Source organism: Pygocentrus nattereri, chromosome 25 (genome assembly GCF_015220715.1).
Source record: "Pygocentrus nattereri isolate fPygNat1 chromosome 25, fPygNat1.pri, whole genome shotgun sequence".
Classification (NCBI taxonomy): Eukaryota; Metazoa; Chordata; class Actinopteri; order Characiformes; family Serrasalmidae; genus Pygocentrus; species Pygocentrus nattereri.
Genome location: NC_051235.1, coordinates 2058835 through 2080347, shown reverse-complemented (window position 1 = coordinate 2080347; position 21513 = coordinate 2058835). Strand labels below are relative to the sequence as shown.

The 21513-nt window shown below is 37.2% G+C and overlaps 6 protein-coding genes and 1 pseudogene across 6 annotated transcripts; 2 read left to right on the top strand and 5 right to left on the bottom strand.

Annotated features, from left to right (window-relative positions):
• Nucleotides 1-869: 869 nt before the first annotated feature.
• Nucleotides 870-1960, bottom strand: LOC108420910 (high choriolytic enzyme 1-like). Its single transcript, XM_037534636.1, has 4 exons — nucleotides 1838-1960; nucleotides 1583-1723; nucleotides 1372-1489; nucleotides 870-1257 (listed from the first exon to the last, which is right to left on the bottom strand). The coding sequence occupies exons 1-4, from the start codon at nucleotides 1956-1958 to the stop codon at nucleotides 870-872; spliced, it is 768 nt and encodes a 255-aa protein (XP_037390533.1). The 5' UTR covers nucleotides 1959-1960.
• A 2347-nt stretch (nucleotides 1961-4307) lies between these two features.
• LOC119262459 (high choriolytic enzyme 1-like) lies at nucleotides 4308-5395 on the bottom strand. The gene is made up of 4 exons (XM_037534637.1): nucleotides 5275-5395; nucleotides 5021-5161; nucleotides 4810-4927; nucleotides 4308-4695 (listed from the first exon to the last, which is right to left on the bottom strand). The coding sequence occupies exons 1-4, from the start codon at nucleotides 5393-5395 to the stop codon at nucleotides 4308-4310; spliced, it is 768 nt and encodes a 255-aa protein (XP_037390534.1).
• Nucleotides 5396-7697: 2302 nt separating this feature from the next.
• LOC119262453 (high choriolytic enzyme 1-like) lies at nucleotides 7698-8785 on the bottom strand. The gene is made up of 4 exons (XM_037534592.1): nucleotides 8665-8785; nucleotides 8411-8551; nucleotides 8200-8317; nucleotides 7698-8085 (listed from the first exon to the last, which is right to left on the bottom strand). The coding sequence occupies exons 1-4, from the start codon at nucleotides 8783-8785 to the stop codon at nucleotides 7698-7700; spliced, it is 768 nt and encodes a 255-aa protein (XP_037390489.1).
• A 2302-nt stretch (nucleotides 8786-11087) lies between these two features.
• Nucleotides 11088-12175, bottom strand: LOC108421203 (high choriolytic enzyme 1-like). The gene is made up of 4 exons (XM_037534591.1): nucleotides 12055-12175; nucleotides 11801-11941; nucleotides 11590-11707; nucleotides 11088-11475 (listed from the first exon to the last, which is right to left on the bottom strand). The coding sequence occupies exons 1-4, from the start codon at nucleotides 12173-12175 to the stop codon at nucleotides 11088-11090; spliced, it is 768 nt and encodes a 255-aa protein (XP_037390488.1).
• Nucleotides 12176-14519: 2344 nt separating this feature from the next.
• LOC108416522 lies at nucleotides 14520-16033 on the bottom strand (annotated as a pseudogene).
• LOC108416523 (high choriolytic enzyme 1-like) lies at nucleotides 16032-17120 on the top strand. The gene is made up of 4 exons (XM_017689470.2): nucleotides 16032-16152; nucleotides 16267-16407; nucleotides 16501-16618; nucleotides 16733-17120. Exons 1-4 carry the CDS (start codon nucleotides 16032-16034, stop codon nucleotides 17118-17120), a joined length of 768 nt encoding a protein of 255 aa, XP_017544959.2.
• Nucleotides 17121-19536: 2416 nt separating this feature from the next.
• LOC108414344 (high choriolytic enzyme 1-like) lies at nucleotides 19537-20625 on the top strand. Its single transcript, XM_037534593.1, has 4 exons — nucleotides 19537-19657; nucleotides 19772-19912; nucleotides 20006-20123; nucleotides 20238-20625. Exons 1-4 carry the CDS (start codon nucleotides 19537-19539, stop codon nucleotides 20623-20625), a joined length of 768 nt encoding a protein of 255 aa, XP_037390490.1.
• The last annotated feature ends 888 nt before the right edge of the window (nucleotides 20626-21513 follow it).

The following is a 21513-nucleotide window of genomic DNA, read 5'->3' as shown; positions in this document are numbered from 1 at the left end:
AAATCAAACAGAGGGCGACAAAAATAATGCCGATTTATTGTCATCCAAAAACTTACTTCCTGTGTAAGATAGCTTCAGTGATACAGGTTTACTTTCATCCAAGTACATCACACAAATAAATCATGTTTGGTGGGAAGAGGTCTTAAGTGTTTAGAGTACACAAAATATGAAGAAAATATCAGCTTTTATGAGCAAAATAAAAATATTTGATTTTTTTTTCAAGTTCATCGAATACATGACATTTTATAAATTACTGTTCATCATTTTACTTTACATTCAGACACCTGTGCTAAAGTGTGTACATGAGTTTGTTTATATGGATAGACTTCTATGTTAGAATTTTGAGCAGTTCTGTAAATTCAAAATTTTTTATTCTAATTTGAAAATTGAACTTACATTAAAATATCCATCAGTCTAGTGATGAAGAATGATGACTGAGGTTATGTTAAACTCATTTTCCGGTATTTTTGTGAAAAAGCCATCTTCGCTTGTAATGAAGAATTTTTGCTAATTATCAGAATTAAGTTTTAAAATATTTGCATGGTGACAATAAAAAGTATTTGTCATATTTAGCTGTGAGTTTGTTTAAACTGCTGCCTACACATCACTGTGGTGGAATGAATGTAAGAAATGTAAACTTCTTTCAGATAATGTCATAGATGTCAAAGAGTTGAACTGCTGAGGCTCTTAGCATGGTCTAATAATATTTACATTGTGATGATCACCTTTAATAAAGGACATGACATTCAAAGAATACACTCCAGGTTAAATGCTTTGCTTTTTTATTATGCAGTGATGATATTTATGACTTACATTAATCATTAAACTACGACATTGTTATATCAATCATTGATGACAACAAGAACATCTCAGCAATTGTAGAGAATGTTGATCCTCTTGATGTCAATGGCGGAGAGGTCCACTCTCTGTCCGATCGGCACTGATGGATCAGGAATAGGAGTGATGGTCTCCTGCCCGTTGATGGAGAAAGCCGTTTTCCCATAGTGCATCACGGAGGAGTAATCGTACGGTGTGTTGAGGTTGTTGGTGTTCTCCTTGTTGAAATTGTACTGCATTGTTGGTGAGATGTTTGCCCAGTTGATCCTCACGTAGCGGTCACGGTCACTCCTGGTATGCTCGTGGTAGAAACCCAGCGCATGGTTCAGCTCGTGCTGGGCAATGCCGTGGTACACACAGCCGTTCCTGCTGAGGGAGACCACCTGCACTCCACCTTGTCTGCCCACTGCAGAGTAGCACCTGAGACGAAATGGGGAAGATTGTTCACATCACTGAAGTACAGCTATGGACAGTGAGCTTAAAACAGGAGTAAAGCTGATCTAAAAGCTCTGTAGATGGTTCAGCTGCTCTCACCCATCTCTGCTCTGAATGCTGAGGTAGTCAGCTTCAAAGGTTCTGGAAACAAAGCGAATGCAGGTTTTGCTGTGGAAGGTCGCCATGGCGCCGGCAATGACAGACCTGTCAGAGGAAGCTGTAAAGCATATAAGCAACAAATAATTTGATAATAGCATTAATGAATCAGGTAATGGGGAATACAGATTGTGAAGATCGACCTTTTACTCACAGAAATCATTGCTCACTGTGAAAGGCACCAGCACTAAGCCATTTGAGGACTTCTTCCAAAAGCAGTTGTTGCTGGGGCAGACCAGAGCATTCCTGGTTCTTGGTAAAACTATGTCTCCCTCCACCAACAGTTCCCTGGATCCTTCATACACAGATGGAGATGGAAATTTGATCAGGCAAAGCAGAATTTTGGAACATGTTATTCAGATATAAAAATTGACCATCTAGAATCAGGAGAATCAGCAGGTTATCTGACCGTTGTTGATTGTCAGAATGTTTCTTGTGATGTCCACATGCTGAGTCTCCATGAGAGGCACAGCCTGCGAGAGGCCGAGCAGCAGCAGGGCTAGAATGGAGAGAGAGGCTGTGGGCTCCATGTTGCTTCAGTGTGTGGAGATCTGGATGCTCCTTCACCGTAGCTCAGTGTCTAAACCATGTGAGATCTGGTCTTTTATACACATGGACACTCATTGGTGTGGCTGTTTGGGGATTAAAGCTAGGCTGTAGTGTCCACTGTCTAATGTGTTTATCTAAAGGGAGGCCCAGTGGACTCAGGGTTTGGATTTTAAAACATAATTTTGATTTTTAAGACTGGACGTATCTCCTCCTCCTCAGCATATATCTACTTTGGTGATCCACAGAGCTTCATTCTAGGAACTCTTTTATTGTCTTAAAGTCCCATGTTCTCTCTTCATTGCTCTGCTGCTCCACAGTTCTACCTTCTGTTGAAACTGAGTGAAACTCATTCAAACACTCAATCTGTCTAATATGTATAAATAGATAGACGAGCCCCTGCATCCACCAGTTATTCTAAAACCTTACTGAATTAGAATGGTTCAGAGTTTGTTTGGTTAAACTCCACTAATGTTCAAGTGTTAGTTGTGTTTACAGTGGTCCCTTATTTTTGGGAGTAACTCAAAAGGAAAAAAAAACAATTCTCCTTGGAAAAATGGCAAAATCCAAAAGTAAATACTTTCATTATGATAATAAAATGAAACATAGAAATGTAAAAGTTCCACTTTAAGAATCATACAAAGGAAACAAGTAAGTTTTGAAAAAAGGCTTTAAATATTTTAGATTTTTTATCTTCATGCAAAAAATAACTAATTTTCTTAAATATTTAAAAGAAAATGTTAAAAAATAGCAAGTTAAATATTTGCAAGAGATGAAAAATGCATCCTGAATTCAATAGTATTAAAGACATTAATTTAATCGATTTATTTGAAACATTTTAGATACATCCAGACATCATTTTGAATTCCCTATTAAAATTGGACAAATCCTAGCAAATTTCAAAATTAAAATAAAAAATCCAAAACGTATGAATAAAAAAAAAACTATTTTTTTTTCATACTGAATTTCCTTTGCCAAATGAAATTTTTTGTAAAAATAATTTTCAAAATTCAGAATTTTCCCAAAGGATAGCTTATTTTCAAATGAATGTAGATATATGATGAAATGCATTTTACATCATGTCGTAATTTCTGCATTGTTACTTACTGTCTTAGATCTATCTGATTTGGATTTATTTTAAACTCAAACTTAATATAATACACTAATCATCAGTATCTGTTCAATAGCATTCACCAATCTGTAGCCAAGTTTATTTTTAACTGTACATTTTATGGTTGATTTAAAATTTCAAACATTTATCATGAAGCTAATAGACAATGCCAATTACAACAGGTAGTTTCAAATGATTTCAAACACTAAAACTGAAAGAAATGGAGAAACTAGGTTTTGCTTCAACAACAGTGATATGTTGATCATTTTTTTCTTACAGTAAAAAAACTTGAAAACAGCAGAGGCGACCATGTTTGGTCAGTGCCTTTGTGTTGCCAGCTGAAGTTCGCAGATATCAAACAGAGGGCGACAAAAATAATGCCGCTTTATTGTCATCCAAAAACTTACTTCCTGTGTAAGATAGCTTCAGTGATACAGGTTTACTTTCATCCAAGTACATCACACAAATAAATCATGTTTGGTGGGAAGAGGTCTTAAGTGTTTAGAGTACACAAAATATGAAGAAAATATCAGCTTTTACGAGCAAAATAAAAAATATTAGATTTTTTATTGAAGTTCATCAAATACATGACATTTTATAAATTACTGTTCATCATTTTACTTTACATTCAGGCACCAGTGCTAAAATGTGCACATGAGTTTGTTTATATGGATAGACTTCTATGTTAGAATTTTGAGCAGTTCTGTAAATTCAAAATTTTTTTATTCTAGTTTGAAAATTGAACTTACATTATAATATCCATCAGTCTAGTGATGAAGAATGATAACTGAGGTTATGTTAAACTCATTTTCCAGTATTTTTGTGAAAAAGCCGTCTTCGCTTGTAATGAAGAATGTTTGCTAATTATCAGAATTAAGTTTTAAAATATTTGCATGGTGACAATAAAAAGTATTTGTCATATTTAGCTGTGAGTTTGTTTAAACTGCTGCCTACACATCACTGTGGTGGAATGAATGGAAGAAATGTAAACTTCTTTCAGATAATGTCATAGATGTCAAAGAGTTGAACTATTGAGGCTCTTAGCATGGTCTAATAATATTTACATTGTGATGATCACCTTTAATAAAGGACATGACATTCAAAGAAAACACTCCAGGTTAAATTCTTTGCTTTTTTATTATGCAGTGATGATATTTATGACTTATATTAATCATTAAACTACGACATTGTTATATCAATCATTGACGACAACAAGAACATCTCAGCAATTGTAGAGAATGTTGATCCTCTTGACGTCGATGGCGGAGAGGTCCACTCTCTGTCCGATCGGCACTGATGGATCAGGAATAGGAGTGATGGTGTCCTGCCCGTTGATGGAGAAAGCCGTTTTCCCATAGTGCATCACGGAGGAGTAATCGTACGGTGTGTTGAGGTTGTTGGTTTCCTTCTTGTTGAAATTGTACTGCAGTGTTGGTGAGATGTTTGCCCAGTTGATCCTCACGTAGTAGTCGCGGTCACTCCTGGTATGCTCGTGGTAGAAACCCAGTGCGTGGTTCAGCTCGTGCTGGGCAATGCCGTGGTACACACAGCCGTTCCTGCTGAGGGAGACCACCTGCATGCCACCTTGTCTGCCCACTGCAGAGTAGCACCTGAGACGAAATGGGGAAGATTGTTCACATCACTGAAGTAAAGCTATGGACAGTGAGCTTAAAACAGGAGTAAAGCTGATCTAAAAGCTCTGTAGATGGTTCAGCTGCTCTCACCCATCTCTGCTCTGAATGCTGAGGTAGTCAGCTTCAAAGGTTCTGGAAACAAAGCGAATGCAGGTTTTGCTGTGGAAGGTCGCCATGGCACCGGCAATGACAGACCTGTCAGAGGAAGCTGTAAAGCATATAAGCAACAAACAATCAGATAATAGCATTAATAAATCAGGTAATAGGGTATACAGATTGTGAAGATCGACCTTTTACTCACAGAAATCATTGCTCACTGTGAAAGGCACCAGTACTAAGCCATTTGAGGACTTCTTCCAAAAGCAGTTGTTGCTGGGGCAGACCAGAGCATTCCTGGTTCTTGGTAAAACTATGTCTCCCTCCACCAACAGTTCCCTGGATCCTTCATACACAGATGGAGATGGAAATTTGATCAGGCAAAGCAGAATTTTGGAACATGTTATTCAGATATAAAAATTGACCATCTAGAATCAGTAGAATCAGCAGGTTTCTGACCGTTGTTGATTGTCAGAATGTTTCTTGTGATGTCCACATGCTGAGTCTCCATGAGAGGCACAGCCTGCGAGAGGCCGAGCAGCAGCAGGGCTAGAATGGAGAGAGAGGCTGTGGGCTCCATGTTCCTTCAGTGTGTGGAGATCTGGATGCTCCTTCACCGTAGCTCAGTGTCTAAACCCTGTCAGATCTGGCCTTTTATACACATGGACACTCATTGGTGTGGCTGTTTGGGGATTAAAGCTAGGCTGTAGTGTCCACTGTCTAATGTGTTTATCTAAAGGGAGGCCCTCTGGACGCAGGGTTTGGATTTTAAAACATAATTTTGATTTTTAAGACTGGACGTATCTCCTCCTCCTCAGCATATATCTACTTTGGTGATCCTCAGAGCTTCATTCTAGGGACTCTTTTATTGTCTTAAAGTCCCATGTCCTCTCTTCATTGCTCTGCTGCTCCACAGTTCTACCTTCTGTTGAAACTGAGTGAAACTCATTCAAACACTCAATCTGTCTAATATGTATAAATAGATAGACGAGCCCCTGCATCCACCAGTTATTCTAAAACCTTACTGAATTAGAATGGTTCAGAGTTTGTTTGGTTAAACTCCACTAATGTTCAAGTGTTAGTTGTGTTTACAGTGGTCCCTTATTTTTGGGAGTAACTCAAAAGGAAAAAAAAAACAATTCTCCTTGGAAAAATGGCAAAATCCAAAAGTAAATACTTTCATTATGATAATAAAATGAAACATAGAAATGTAAAAGTTCCACTTTAAGAATCATACAAAGGAAACAAGTAAGTTTTGAGAAAAGGCTTTAAATATTTTAGATTTTTTATCTTCATGCAAAAAATAACTAATTTTCTTAAATATTTAAAAGAAAATGTTAAAAAATAGCAAGTTAAATATTTGCAAGAGATGAAAATGCATCCTGAATTCAATAATATTAAAGAGATAATTTTGAATTCCCTATTAAAATTGGACAAATCCTAGCAAATTTCAAAATTAAAATAAAAAATCCAAAACGTATGAATGAAAAAAAACTATTTTTGTTCATACTGAATTTCCTTTGCCAAATGAAATTTTTTGTAAAAATAATTTTCAAAATTCAGAATTTTCCCAAATGATAGCTTATTTTCAAATGAATGTAGATATATCATGAAATGCATTTTATATCATGTCTTAATTTCTGCATTGTTACTTACTGTCTTAGATCTATCTGATTTGGATTTATTTTAAACTCAAATTTATTATAATACACTAATCATCAGTATCTGTTCAATAGCATTCACCAATCTGTAGCCAAGTTTATTTTTAACTGTACATTTTATGGTTGATTTAAAATTTCAAACATTTATCATGAAGCTAATAGACAATGCCAATTACAACAGGTAGTTTCAAATGATTTCAAACACTAAAACTGAAAGAAATGGAGAAACTAGGTTTTGCTCCAACAACAGTGATATGTTGATCATTTTTTTCTTACAGTAAAAAAACTTGAAAACAGCAGAGGCGACCATGTTTGGTCAGTGCCTTTGTGTTGCCAGCTGAAGTTCGCAGATATCAAACAGAGGGCGACAAAAATAATGCCGCTTTATTGTCATCCAAAAACGTACTTCCTGTGTAAGATAGCTTCAGTGATACAGGTTTACTTTCATCCAAGTACATCACACAAATAAATCATGTTTGGTGGGAAGAGGTCTTAAGTGTTTAGAGTACACAAAATATGAAGAAAATATCAGCTTTTACGAGCAAAATAAAAAATATTAGATTTTTTATTGAAGTTCATCAAATACATGACATTTTATAAATTACTGTTCATCATTTTACTTTACATTCAGGCACCAGTGCTAAAATGTGCACATGAGTTTGTTTATATGGATAGACTTCTATGTTAGAATTTTGAGCAGTTCTGTAAATTCAAAATTTTTTTATTCTAGTTTGAAAATTGAACTTACATTATAATATCCATCAGTCTAGTGATGAAGAATGATAACTGAGGTTATGTTAAACTCATTTTCCAGTATTTTTGTGAAAAAGCCGTCTTCGCTTGTAATGAAGAATGTTTGCTAATTATCAGAATTAAGTTTTAAAATATTTGCATGGTGACAATAAAAAGTATTTGTCATATTTAGCTGTGAGTTTGTTTAAACTGCTGCCTACACATCACTGTGGTGGAATGAATGGAAGAAATGTAAACTTCTTTCAGATAATGTCATAGATGTCAAAGAGTTGAACTATTGAGGCTCTTAGCATGGTCTAAAAATATTTACATTGTGATGATCACCTTTAATAAAGGACATGACATTCAAAGAAAACACTCCAGGTTAAATTCTTTGCTTTTTTATTATGCAGTGATGATATTTATGACTTATATTAATCATTAAACTACGACATTGTTATATCAATCATTGACGACAACAAGAACATCTCAGCAATTGTAGAGAATGTTGATCCTCTTGACGTCGATGGCGGAGAGGTCCACTCTCTGTCCGATCGGCACTGATGGATCAGGAATAGGAGTGATGGTGTCCTGCCCGTTGATGGAGAAAGCCGTTTTCCCATAGTGCATCACGGAGGAGTAATCGTACGGTGTGTTGAGGTTGTTGGTTTCCTTCTTGTTGAAATTGTACTGCAGTGTTGGTGAGATGTTTGCCCAGTTGATCCTCACGTAGTAGTCGCGGTCACTCCTGGTATGCTCGTGGTAGAAACCCAGTGCGTGGTTCAGCTCGTGCTGGGCAATGCCGTGGTACACACAGCCGTTCCTGCTGAGGGAGACCACCTGCATGCCACCTTGTCTGCCCACTGCAGAGTAGCACCTGAGACGAAATGGGGAAGATTGTTCACATCACTGAAGTAAAGCTATGGACAGTGAGCTTAAAACAGGAGTAAAGCTGATCTAAAAGCTCTGTAGATGGTTCAGCTGCTCTCACCCATCTCTGCTCTGAATGCTGAGGTAGTCAGCTTCAAAGGTTCTGGAAACAAAGCGAATGCAGGTTTTGCTGTGGAAGGTCGCCATGGCACCGGCAATGACAGACCTGTCAGAGGAAGCTGTAAAGCATATAAGCAACAAACAATCAGATAATAGCATTAATAAATCAGGTAATAGGGTATACAGATTGTGAAGATCGACCTTTTACTCACAGAAATCATTGCTCACTGTGAAAGGCACCAGTACTAAGCCATTTGAGGACTTCTTCCAAAAGCAGTTGTTGCTGGGGCAGACCAGAGCATTCCTGGTTCTTGGTAAAACTATGTCTCCCTCCACCAACAGTTCCCTGGATCCTTCATACACAGATGGAGATGGAAATTTGATCAGGCAAAGCAGAATTTTGGAACATGTTATTCAGATATAAAAATTGACCATCTAGAATCAGTAGAATCAGCAGGTTTCTGACCGTTGTTGATTGTCAGAATGTTTCTTGTGATGTCCACATGCTGAGTCTCCATGAGAGGCACAGCCTGCGAGAGGCCGAGCAGCAGCAGGGCTAGAATGGAGAGAGAGGCTGTGGGCTCCATGTTCCTTCAGTGTGTGGAGATCTGGATGCTCCTTCACCGTAGCTCAGTGTCTAAACCCTGTCAGATCTGGCCTTTTATACACATGGACACTCATTGGTGTGGCTGTTTGGGGATTAAAGCTAGGCTGTAGTGTCCACTGTCTAATGTGTTTATCTAAAGGGAGGCCCTCTGGACGCAGGGTTTGGATTTTAAAACATAATTTTGATTTTTAAGACTGGACGTATCTCCTCCTCCTCAGCATATATCTACTTTGGTGATCCTCAGAGCTTCATTCTAGGGACTCTTTTATTGTCTTAAAGTCCCATGTCCTCTCTTCATTGCTCTGCTGCTCCACAGTTCTACCTTCTGTTGAAACTGAGTGAAACTCATTCAAACACTCAATCTGTCTAATATGTATAAATAGATAGACGAGCCCCTGCATCCACCAGTTATTCTAAAACCTTACTGAATTAGAATGGTTCAGAGTTTGTTTGGTTAAACTCCACTAATGTTCAAGTGTTAGTTGTGTTTACAGTGGTCCCTTATTTTTGGGAGTAACTCAAAAGGAAAAAAAAAACAATTCTCCTTGGAAAAATGGCAAAATCCAAAAGTAAATACTTTCATTATGATAATAAAATGAAACATAGAAATGTAAAAGTTCCACTTTAAGAATCATACAAAGGAAACAAGTAAGTTTTGAGAAAAGGCTTTAAATATTTTAGATTTTTTATCTTCATGCAAAAAATAACTAATTTTCTTAAATATTTAAAAGAAAATGTTAAAAAATAGCAAGTTAAATATTTGCAAGAGATGAAAATGCATCCTGAATTCAATAATATTAAAGAGATAATTTTGAATTCCCTATTAAAATTGGACAAATCCTAGCAAATTTCAAAATTAAAATAAAAAATCCAAAACGTATGAATGAAAAAAAACTATTTTTGTTCATACTGAATTTCCTTTGCCAAATGAAATTTTTTGTAAAAATAATTTTCAAAATTCAGAATTTTCCCAAATGATAGCTTATTTTCAAATGAATGTAGATATATCATGAAATGCATTTTATATCATGTCTTAATTTCTGCATTGTTACTTACTGTCTTAGATCTATCTGATTTGGATTTATTTTAAACTCAAATTTATTATAATACACTAATCATCAGTATCTGTTCAATAGCATTCACCAATCTGTAGCCAAGTTTATTTTTAACTGTACATTTTATGGTTGATTTAAAATTTCAAACATTTATCATGAAGCTAATAGACAATGCCAATTACAACAGGTAGTTTCAAATGATTTCAAACACTAAAACTGAAAGAAATGGAGAAACTAGGTTTTGCTCCAACAACAGTGATATGTTGATCATTTTTTTCTTACAGTAAAAAAACTTGAAAACAGCAGAGGCGACCATGTTTGGTCAGTGCCTTTGTGTTGCCAGCTGAAGTTCGCAGATATCAAACAGAGGGCGACAAAAATAATGCCGCTTTATTGTCATCCAAAAACGTACTTCCTGTGTAAGATAGCTTCAGTGATACAGGTTTACTTTCATCCAAGTACATCACACAAATAAATCATGTTTGGTGGGAAGAGGTCTTAAGTGTTTAGAGTACACAAAATATGAAGAAAATATCAGCTTTTACGAGCAAAATAAAAAATATTAGATTTTTTATTGAAGTTCATCAAATACATGACATTTTATAAATTACTGTTCATCATTTTACTTTACATTCAGGCACCAGTGCTAAAATGTGCACATGAGTTTGTTTATATGGATAGACTTCTATGTTAGAATTTTGAGCAGTTCTGTAAATTCAAAATTTTTTTATTCTAGTTTGAAAATTGAACTTACATTATAATATCCATCAGTCTAGTGATGAAGAATGATAACTGAGGTTATGTTAAACTCATTTTCCAGTATTTTTGTGAAAAAGCCGTCTTCGCTTGTAATGAAGAATGTTTGCTAATTATCAGAATTAAGTTTTAAAATATTTGCATGGTGACAATAAAAAGTATTTGTCATATTTAGCTGTGAGTTTGTTTAAACTGCTGCCTACACATCACTGTGGTGGAATGAATGGAAGAAATGTAAACTTCTTTCAGATAATGTCATAGATGTCAAAGAGTTGAACTATTGAGGCTCTTAGCATGGTCTAAAAATATTTACATTGTGATGATCACCTTTAATAAAGGACATGACATTCAAAGAAAACACTCCAGGTTAAATTCTTTGCTTTTTTATTATGCAGTGATGATATTTATGACTTATATTAATCATTAAACTACGACATTGTTATATCAATCATTGACGACAACAAGAACATCTCAGCAATTGTAGAGAATGTTGATCCTCTTGACGTCGATGGCGGAGAGGTCCACTCTCTGTCCGATCGGCACTGATGGATCAGGAATAGGAGTGATGGTGTCCTGCCCGTTGATGGAGAAAGCCGTTTTCCCATAGTGCATCACGGAGGAGTAATCGTACGGTGTGTTGAGGTTGTTGGTTTCCTTCTTGTTGAAATTGTACTGCAGTGTTGGTGAGATGTTTGCCCAGTTGATCCTCACGTAGTAGTCGCGGTCACTCCTGGTATGCTCGTGGTAGAAACCCAGTGCGTGGTTCAGCTCGTGCTGGGCAATGCCGTGGTACACACAGCCGTTCCTGCTGAGGGAGACCACCTGCATGCCACCTTGTCTGCCCACTGCAGAGTAGCACCTGAGACGAAATGGGGAAGATTGTTCACATCACTGAAGTAAAGCTATGGACAGTGAGCTTAAAACAGGAGTAAAGCTGATCTAAAAGCTCTGTAGATGGTTCAGCTGCTCTCACCCATCTCTGCTCTGAATGCTGAGGTAGTCAGCTTCAAAGGTTCTGGAAACAAAGCGAATGCAGGTTTTGCTGTGGAAGGTCGCCATGGCACCGGCAATGACAGACCTGTCAGAGGAAGCTGTAAAGCATATAAGCAACAAACAATCAGATAATAGCATTAATAAATCAGGTAATAGGGTATACAGATTGTGAAGATCGACCTTTTACTCACAGAAATCATTGCTCACTGTGAAAGGCACCAGTACTAAGCCATTTGAGGACTTCTTCCAAAAGCAGTTGTTGCTGGGGCAGACCAGAGCATTCCTGGTTCTTGGTAAAACTATGTCTCCCTCCACCAACAGTTCCCTGGATCCTTCATACACAGATGGAGATGGAAATTTGATCAGGCAAAGCAGAATTTTGGAACATGTTATTCAGATATAAAAATTGACCATCTAGAATCAGTAGAATCAGCAGGTTTCTGACCGTTGTTGATTGTCAGAATGTTTCTTGTGATGTCCACATGCTGAGTCTCCATGAGAGGCACAGCCTGCGAGAGGCCGAGCAGCAGCAGGGCTAGAATGGAGAGAGAGGCTGTGGGCTCCATGTTCCTTCAGTGTGTGGAGATCTGGATGCTCCTTCACCGTAGCTCAGTGTCTAAACCCTGTCAGATCTGGCCTTTTATACACATGGACACTCATTGGTGTGGCTGTTTGGGGATTAAAGCTAGGCTGTAGTGTCCACTGTCTAATGTGTTTATCTAAAGGGAGGCCCTCTGGACGCAGGGTTTGGATTTTAAAACATAATTTTGATTTTTAAGACTGGACGTATCTCCTCCTCCTCAGCATATATCTACTTTGGTGATCCTCAGAGCTTCATTCTAGGGACTCTTTTATTGTCTTAAAGTCCCATGTCCTCTCTTCATTGCTCTGCTGCTCCACAGTTCTACCTTCTGTTGAAACTGAGTGAAACTCATTCAAACACTCAATCTGTCTAATATGTATAAATAGATAGACGAGCCCCTGCATCCACCAGTTATTCTAAAACCTTACTGAATTAGAATGGTTCAGAGTTTGTTTGGTTAAACTCCACTAATGTTCAAGTGTTAGTTGTGTTTACAGTGGTCCCTTATTTTTGGGAGTAACTCAAAAGGAAAAAAAAAACAATTCTCCTTGGAAAAATGGCAAAATCCAAAAGTAAATACTTTCATTATGATAATAAAATGAAACATAGAAATGTAAAAGTTCCACTTTAAGAATCATACAAAGGAAACAAGTAAGTTTTGAAAAAAGGCTTTAAATATTTTAGATTTTTTATCTTCATGCAAAAAATAACTAATTTTCTTAAATATTTAAAAGAAAATGTAAAAAAATAGCAAGTTAAATATTTGCAAGAGATGAAAAATGCATCCTGAATTCAATAGTATTAAAGACATTAATTTAATCGATTTATTTGAAACATTTTAGATACATCCAGACATCATTTTGAATTCCCAATTAAAATTGGACAAATCCTAGCAAATTTCAAAATTAAAATAAAAAATCCAAAACGTATGAATAAAAAAAAACTATTTTTTGTTCATACTGAATTTCCTTTGCCAAATGAAATTTTTTGTAAAAATCATTTTCAAAATTCAGAATTTTCCCAAATGATAGCTTATTTTCAAATGAATGTAGATATATCATGAAATGCATTTTACATCATGTCTTAATTTCTGCATTGTTACTTACTGTCTTAGATCTATCTGATTTGGATTTATTTTAAACTCAAATTTATTATAATACACTAATCATCAGTATCTGTTCAATAGCATTCACCACTCTGTAGCCAAGTTTATTTTTAACTGTACCTTTTATGGTTGATTTAAAATTTCAAACATTTATCATGAAGCTAATAGACAATGCCAATTACAACAGGTAGTTTCAAATGATTTCAAACACTAAAACTGAAAGAAATGGAGAAACTAGGTTTTGCTCCAACAACAGTGATATGTTGATCATTTTTTTCTTACAGTAAAAAAACTTGAAAACGACAGAGGCGACCATGTTTGGTCAGTGCCTTTGTGTTGCCAGCTGAAGTTCGCAGATATCAAACAGAGGGCGACAAAAATAATGCCGCTTTATTGTCATCCAAAAACTTACTTCCTGTGTAAGATAGCTTCAGTGATACAGGTTTACTTTCATCCAAGTACATCACACAAATAAATCATGTTTGGTGGGAAGAGGTCTTAAGTGTTTAGAGTACACAAAATATGAAGAAAATATCAGCTTTTACGAGCAAAATAAAAAATATTAGATTTTTTATTCAAGTTCATCGAATACATGACATTTTATAAATTACTGTTCATCATTTTACTTTACATTCAGACACCTGTGCTAAAATGTGTACATGAGTTTGTTTATACGGATAGACTTCTATGTTAGAATTTTGAGCAGTTCTGTAAATTCAAAATTTTTTTATTCTAATTTGAAAATTTAACTTACATTACAATATCCATAAGTCTAGTGATGAAGAATGATGAGTGAGGTTATGTTAAACTCATTTTCCGGTATTTTTGTCAAACAGCCGTCTTTGCTTGTAATGAAGAATGTTTGCTAATTAACAGAATTAAGTTTTAAAATATTTGCATGGTGACAATAAAAAGTTTCAAATTTATCTGTGAGTTTTTTCAACTGCTGCCTACACATCACTGTGGTGGAATGAATGTAAGAAATGTAATCCTCTTTCAGATAATGTCATAGATGTCAAAGAGTTGACCTATTGAGGGTCTTAGCATTGTCTAATAATATTTACATTGTGATGATCACCTTTAATAAAGGACATGACATTCAAAGAAAACACTCCAAGTTAAATTCTTTGCTTTTTTATTATACAGTGATGATATTTATGACTTATATTAATCATTAAACTACGACATTGTTATATCAATCATTGATGACAACAAGAACATCTCAGCAATTGTAGAGAATGTTGATCCTCTTGATGTCGATGGCGGAGAGGTCTACTCTCTGTCCGATCGGCACTGATGGATCAGGAATAGGAGTGATGGTGTCCTGCCCGTTCATGGAGAAAGCCGTTTTCCCATAGTGCATCACGGAGGAGTAATCGTATGGTGTGTTGAGGTTGTTGGTGTTCTCCTTGTTGAAATTGTACTGCAGTGTTGGTGAGATGTTTGCCCAGTTGATCCTCACGTAGTAGTCGCGGTCACTCCTGGTATGCTCTTGGTAGAAACCCAGCGCGTGGTTCAGCTCGTGCTGGGCAATGCCGTGGTACACACAGCCGTTCCTGCTGAGGGAGACCACCTGCACGCCACCTTGTCTGCCCACTGGAGAGTAGCACCTGAGACGAAATGGGGACGATTGTTCACATCACTGAAGTAAAGCTATGGACAGTGAGCTTAAAACAGGAGTAAAGCTGATCTAAAAGCTCTGCTCTGAATGCTGAGGTAGTCAGCTTCCAATGTTCTGGAAACAAAGCGAATGCAGGTTTTGCTGTGGAAGGTCGCCGGCAATGACAGACCTGTCAGAGGATGCTGTAAAGGATATAAGTAACAAATAATCAGATAATAGCATTAATAAATCAGGTAATGGGGAATACAGATTGTGAAGATTGACCTTTTACTCACAGAAATCATTGCTCACTGTGAAAGGCACCAGCAATAAGCCATTTGAGGACTTCTTCCAAAAGCATTTTTTGCCTGTTTTGTCTGGCAGATTTGCAATCAGAATTATGGTCAGACTGCATTACTGTGTCAAACAAATTTACTTTTCCAAAATGAGCACTATAGCTCATTTGTCAGTGTTTCTTTCTTTCTTTCTTTATTTACTTTTCAATTATTTAATTTGACACGGCGATGGTTCACCAACTACTGCGCCTGAAAGAAGAGAAGAAAGTGTACCTGAGAAATACAGCACTTGGAAAGACTACACAAATGACTGTGATGTATGTGTATGTGAGTGTGTGCGTGTGTGTGTTTGTGAGTGCAGTACAGTATAAATTTGTCACAAGATGCACTCAATAGCGAGGACAGAAAGCTGCGACAACATCCCCCCAGAGGGGATGGGATCTACATATTAGACAGATTGAGTGTTTGAAAGAGTTTCACTCAGTTTCAACAGAAGGTAGAACTGTGGAGCAGCAGAGCAATGAAGAGAGGACATGGGACTTTAAGACAATAAAAGAATCCCTGGAATGAAGCTCTGTGGATCACCAAAGTAGATATATGCTGAGGAGGAGGAGATACGTCCAGTCTTAAAAATCAAAATTATGTTTTAAAATCCAAACCCTGCGTCCAGAGGGCCTCCCTTTACATAAACACATTAGACAGTGGACACTACAGCCTAGCTTTAATCCCCAAACAGCCACACCGATGAGTGTCCATGTGTATAAAAGACCAGATCTCACATGGTTTAGACACTGAGCTACGGTGAAGGAGCATCCAGATCTCCACACACTGAAGCAACATGGAGCCCACAGCCTCTCTCTCCATTCTAGCCCTGCTGCTGCTCGGCCTCTCGCAGGCTGTGCCTCTCATGGAGACTCAGCATGTGGACATCACAAGAAACATTCTGACAATCAACAATGGTCAGATAACCTGCTGATTCTACTGATTCTAGATGGTCAATTTTTATATCTGAATAATATGTTCCAAAATTCTGCTTTGCCTGATCAAATTTCCATCTCCATCTCTGTATGAAGGATCCAGGGAACGATTGGTGGAGGGAGACATAGTTTTACCAAGAACCAGGAATGCTCTGGTCTGCCCCAGCAACAACTGCTTTTGGAAGAAGTCCTCAAATGGCTTAGTGCTGGTGCCTTTCACAGTGAGCAATGATTTCTGTGAGTAAAAGGTCGATCTTCACAATCTGTATTCCCCATTACCTGATTTATTAATGCTATTATCTGATTATTTGTTACTTATATACTTTACAGCATTCTCTGACAGGTCTGTCATTGCCGGCGCCATGGCGACCTTCCACAGCAAAACCTGCATTCGCTTTGTTTCCAGAACCTTTGAAGCTGACTACCTCAGCATTCAGAGCAGAGATGGGTGAGAGCAGCTGAACCATCTACAGAGCTTTTAGATCAGCTTTACTCCTGTTTTAAGCTCACTGTCCATAGCTTTACTTCAGTGATGTGAAGAATCTTCCCCATTTCGTCTCAGGTGCTACTCTGCAGTGGGCAGACAAGGTGGCGTGCAGGTGGTCTCCCTCAGCAGGAACGGCTGTGTGTACCACGGCATTGCCCAGCACGAGCTGAACCACGCGCTGGGTTTCTACCACGAGCATACCAGGAGTGACCGCGACTACTACGTGAGGATCAACTGGGCAAACATCTCACCAACAATGCAGTACAATTTCAACAAGGAGAACACCAACAACCTCAACACACCATACGATTACTCCTCCGTGATGCACTATGGGAAAACGGCTTTCTCCATCAACGGGCAGGACACCATCACTCCTATTCCTGATCCATCAGTGCCGATCGGACAGAGAGTGGACCTCTCAGCCATCGACATCAAGAGGATCAACATTCTCTACAATTGCTGAGATGCTACTGTGGCTCATTTACAGCTGAACACAGCTCTTCTGTAGCTGAAGTGTTTCATCCTGTCATGTTCTTGTTGTCATCAATGATTGATATAACTATGTCGTAGTTTAATGATTAATATAAGTCATAAATATCATCACTGCATAATAAAAAAGCAGAGCATTTAACCTGGAGTATTTTCTTTGAATGTCATGTCCTTTATTAAAGGTGATCATCACAATTTAAATATTATTAGACCATGGTAAGAGCCTCAATAGTTCAACTCTTTCACATCTATGACATTATCTGAAGGAGGATTACACTTCGTACATTCATTCCATCCCAGTGATGTGTAGGCAGCAGTTTAAACAAACTCACAGATAAATTTGACAAATACTTTTTATTGTCACCATTTAAATATTTTAAAACTTAATTCTGATAATTAGCAAAAATTCTTCATTACAAGCGAAGATGGCTTTTTCACAAAAATACCGGAAAATTAGTTTAACATAACCTCAGTCATCATTCTTCATCACTAGACTTATGGATATTATAATGTAAGTTAAATTTTCAAATTAGAATAAAAAAATTTTGAATTTACAGAACTGCTCAAAATTCTAACAGAGAAGTCTATCCGTATAAACAAACTCATGTACACATTTTAGCACAGGTGTCTGAATGTAAAGTAAAATGATGAACAGTAATTTATAAAATGTCATGTATTTGATGAACTTGAATAAAAAATCTAATATTTTTTATTTTGCTCATAAAAGCTGATATTTTCTTCATATTTTGTGTACTCAAACACTTAAGACCTCTTCCCACCAAACATGATTTATTTGTGTGATGTACTTGGATGAAAGTAAACCTGTATCACTGAAGCTATCTTACACAGCAAGTAAGTTTTTGGATGACAATAAATCGGCATTATTTTATTTGCCCTCTGTTTGATTTCTGCAAACTTCAGCTGGCAACACAAAGGCACTGACCAAACATGGTCGCCTCTGCTGTTTTCAAGTTTTTTTACTGTAAGAAAAAAATGAACAACATATCACTGTTGTTGGAGCAAAATCTAGTTTCTCCATTTCTTTCAGTTTTAGTGTTTGAAATCATTTGAAACTACCTGTTGTAATTGGCATTGTCTATTAGCTTCGTGATAAATGTTTGAAATTTTAAATAAGCCATAAAATGTACAGTTAAAAATAAACTTGCCTACAGATTGGTGAATGCTATTGAACAGATACTGATGATTAGTGTATTATAATAAGTTTGAGTTTAAAATAAAGCCAAATCAGATAGATCTAAGACAGTAAGTAACAATGCAGAAATTAAGACATGATATAAAATGCATTTCATCATATATCTACATTCATTTGAAAATAAGCTATCATTTGGGAAAATTTTGAATTTTGAAAATGATTTTTACAAAAAATTTCATTTGGCAAAGGAAATTCAGGATGAACTAAAAAATAGGTTTTTAAATAGGCTTTTTATTCATACATTTTGAATTTTTAATTTAATTTTGAAATTTGCTAGGATTTGTGAAATTTTATCGGGGAATTCAAAATTATGTCTGGATGTATCTAAAGTTTTCTAGTAAATCGATTAAATTAATGTCTTTAATATTATTGAATTCAGGATGCATTTTTCATCTCTTGCAAATATTTAACTTGCTATTTGTTTTTCTTTCAAATTTTTCAAGAAAATGTGTTACTTTTTTTGCCTGAAGATAAAAAACTACAATATTTAAAGCCCTTTTTCAAAACTTAAGTGTTTCCTTTGTATGATTCTTAAAGTGGAAGTTTTACATTTCTATGTTTCATTTTATTATCATAATGAAAGTATTTACTTTTGGATTTTGCCATTTTTCCAAGGGGAATTGTTTTTTTTCCTTTTGAGTTACTCCCAAAAATAAGGGACCACTGTAAACACAACTAACACTTGAACATTAGTGGAGTTTAACCAAACAAACCCTGAACCATACTAATTCAGGAAGGTTTTAGAATAACTGGTGGATTCAGAGGCTCCTTCATCTATTTATACATATTAGACAGATTGAGTGTTTGAATGAGTTTCACTCAGTTTCAACAGAAGGTAGAACTGTGGAGCAGCAGAGCAATGAAGAGAAAAAATGGGACTTCAAGAGAATAAAAGAGTCCCTAGTATTAAGCTCTGAGGATCACCAAAGAAGATATATGCTGAGGAGGAGGAGATACGTCCAGTCTTAACAATCTAAATTTTGTTTTAAAATCCAAACCCTGAGTCCACTGGGCCTCCCTTTAGATAAACACATTAGACAGTGGACACTACAGCCTAGCTTTAATCCCCAAACAGCCACACCGATGAGTGTCCATGTGAATAAAAGGCCAGATCTCACAGGGTTTAGACACTGAGCTACGGTGAAGGAGCATCCAGATCTTCACACACTGAAGCAACATGGAGCCCACAGCCTCTCTCTCCATTCTAGCCCTGCTGCTGCTCGGCCTCTCGCAGGCTGTGCCTCTCATGGAGACTCAGCATGTGGACATCACAAGAAATATTCTGACAATCAACAACGGTCAGATAACCTGCTGATTCTACTGATTCTAGATGGTCAATTTTTATATCTGAATAACATGTTCCAAAATTCTGCTTTGCCTGATCAAATTTCCATCTCCATCTGTGTATGAAGGATCCAGGGAACTGTTGGTGGAGGGAGACATAGTTTTACCAAGAACCAGGAATGCTCTGGTCTGCCCCAGCAACAACTGCTTTTGGAAGAAGTCCTCAAATGGCTTAGTACTGGTGCCTTTCACAGTGAGCAATGATTTCTGTGAGTAAAAGGTCGATCTTCACAATCTGTATTCCCCATTTCCTGATTTATTAATGCTATTATCTGATTATTTGTTACTTATATCCTTTACAGCATCCTCTGACAGGTCTGTCATTGCCAGCGCTATGGCGACCTTCCACAGCAAAACCTGCGTTCGCTTTGTTTCCAGAACCATTGAAGCTGACTACCTCAGCATTGAGAGCAGAGATGGGTGAGAGCAGCTGAACCATCTACAGAGCTTTTAGATCAGCTTTACTCCTGTTTTAAGCTCACTGTCCATAGCTGTACTTCAGTGATGTGAAGAATCTTCCCCATTTCGTCTCAGGTGCTACTCTCCAGTGGGCAGACAAGGTGGCGTGCAGGTGGTCTCCCTCAGCAGGAACGGCTGTGTGTACCACGGCATTGCCCAGCACGAGCTGAACCACGCGCTGGGTTTCTACCACGAGCATACCAGGAATGACCGCGACTACTACGTGAGGATCAACTGGGCAAACATCTCACCAACACTGCAGTACAATTTCAACACGGAGAACACCAACAACCTCAACACACCGTACGATTACTCCTCCGTGATGCACTATGGGAAAACGGCTTTCTCCATCAACGGGCAGGACACCATCACTCCTATTCCTGATCCATCAGTGCCGATCGGACAGAGAGTGGACCTGTCCGCCATCGACGTCAAGAGGATCAACATTCTCTACAATTGCTGAGATGCTACTGTGGCTCATTTACAGCTGAACACAGCTCTTCTGTAGCTGAAGTATTTCATCCTGTCATGTTCTTATCACTGTTTTTGGCTGATATAATATTAGAACTTACTGATAAATGTAGTCACTGTATGTGTCCTCAGTGTTTAATGGACCATATTAAAGCATTTTAACCAGAATTAGTACTTTTTGATGTTTTTCCCAAAATGTTGACATCATTTTAGGATCTTCTGCTACATCTTTATTATTAACAGTTTATAATAGTTTCAAAATTTCAGCCCTTTTACATTCATTTATCTTCTGGAACAAGTTAGTAAAAAACACCAATGGACACTGTACATTTTTAAAAAGTTCTAAGCCTAAAAATCTATTAATTGAAAGTACCTGCTAAGAAAAGGGATCGGTTTCCTTTCTTTAGAGCATGTTACCATTTAAATAAGTCTAAAACAAATCCCACATCATGAAAAATCAAACCTTTTCAGCTTTTATAGAAACAGGGTTTGATGTAGTCTCTAACCATGGTTAAAAGATTCAAATAACAACCACATCTATTCAGTCCACACATCAAACTGAACAGACCTGCTTTCAACTGATGTCACGAAAACCAACATGTTTCAATGTCTCCAACTATTCGGCCTGCAGCAGGTTAGCCCCGCCCGCTCACGCTGATGTTTTAAGGAGTGTTTCATTTTGATTGCTCTTTGAATGTGGCACAGCCAATCAGAACAGAGCTTGTTTGCATACTGTCAGTTATCGTAACTTTACAGTAGAGAGCAATGTGAGTTAATGTGAGGAGGTTTTATTTCAACTAATTTTGGGAGAATTTCTAAAGATCCATTCATCGTGAAATTTCGAGGATTGCTGCGTTCCTCAAGGTTCCATTTTAGGTCC

Excerpts from the sequence above, each read along its gene's own strand:
- LOC108414344 (XM_037534593.1), top strand. The coding sequence starts at position 19,537 with ATGGAGCCCACAGCCTCTCTCTCCATTCTAGCCCTGCTGCTGCTCGGC. Across the intron at positions 19,658-19,771 it reads TATTCTGACAATCAACAACG|GATCCAGGGAACTGTTGGTG; the intron begins GTCAGATAACCT and ends CTGTGTATGAAG. Across the intron at positions 19,913-20,005 it reads CACAGTGAGCAATGATTTCT|CATCCTCTGACAGGTCTGTC; the intron begins GTGAGTAAAAGG and ends TATCCTTTACAG.
- LOC108420910 (XM_037534636.1), bottom strand. The coding sequence starts at position 1,958 with ATGGAGCCCACAGCCTCTCTCTCCATTCTAGCCCTGCTGCTGCTCGGC. Across the intron at positions 1,724-1,837 it reads CATTCTGACAATCAACAACG|GATCCAGGGAACTGTTGGTG; the intron begins GTCAGATAACCT and ends CTGTGTATGAAG. Across the intron at positions 1,258-1,371 it reads AGCATTCAGAGCAGAGATGG|GTGCTACTCTGCAGTGGGCA; the intron begins GTGAGAGCAGCT and ends ATTTCGTCTCAG.
- LOC119262459 (XM_037534637.1), bottom strand. The coding sequence starts at position 5,395 with ATGGAGCCCACAGCCTCTCTCTCCATTCTAGCCCTGCTGCTGCTCGGC. Across the intron at positions 5,162-5,274 it reads CATTCTGACAATCAACAACG|GATCCAGGGAACTGTTGGTG; the intron begins GTCAGAAACCTG and ends CTGTGTATGAAG. Across the intron at positions 4,696-4,809 it reads AGCATTCAGAGCAGAGATGG|GTGCTACTCTGCAGTGGGCA; the intron begins GTGAGAGCAGCT and ends ATTTCGTCTCAG.
- LOC108416523 (XM_017689470.2), top strand. The coding sequence starts at position 16,032 with ATGGAGCCCACAGCCTCTCTCTCCATTCTAGCCCTGCTGCTGCTCGGC. Across the intron at positions 16,153-16,266 it reads CATTCTGACAATCAACAATG|GATCCAGGGAACGATTGGTG; the intron begins GTCAGATAACCT and ends CTCTGTATGAAG. Across the intron at positions 16,408-16,500 it reads CACAGTGAGCAATGATTTCT|CATTCTCTGACAGGTCTGTC; the intron begins GTGAGTAAAAGG and ends TATACTTTACAG.
- LOC119262453 (XM_037534592.1), bottom strand. The coding sequence starts at position 8,785 with ATGGAGCCCACAGCCTCTCTCTCCATTCTAGCCCTGCTGCTGCTCGGC. Across the intron at positions 8,552-8,664 it reads CATTCTGACAATCAACAACG|GATCCAGGGAACTGTTGGTG; the intron begins GTCAGAAACCTG and ends CTGTGTATGAAG. Across the intron at positions 8,086-8,199 it reads AGCATTCAGAGCAGAGATGG|GTGCTACTCTGCAGTGGGCA; the intron begins GTGAGAGCAGCT and ends ATTTCGTCTCAG.
- LOC108421203 (XM_037534591.1), bottom strand. The coding sequence starts at position 12,175 with ATGGAGCCCACAGCCTCTCTCTCCATTCTAGCCCTGCTGCTGCTCGGC. Across the intron at positions 11,708-11,800 it reads CACAGTGAGCAATGATTTCT|CTTCCTCTGACAGGTCTGTC; the intron begins GTGAGTAAAAGG and ends TATGCTTTACAG. Across the intron at positions 11,476-11,589 it reads AGCATTCAGAGCAGAGATGG|GTGCTACTCTGCAGTGGGCA; the intron begins GTGAGAGCAGCT and ends ATTTCGTCTCAG.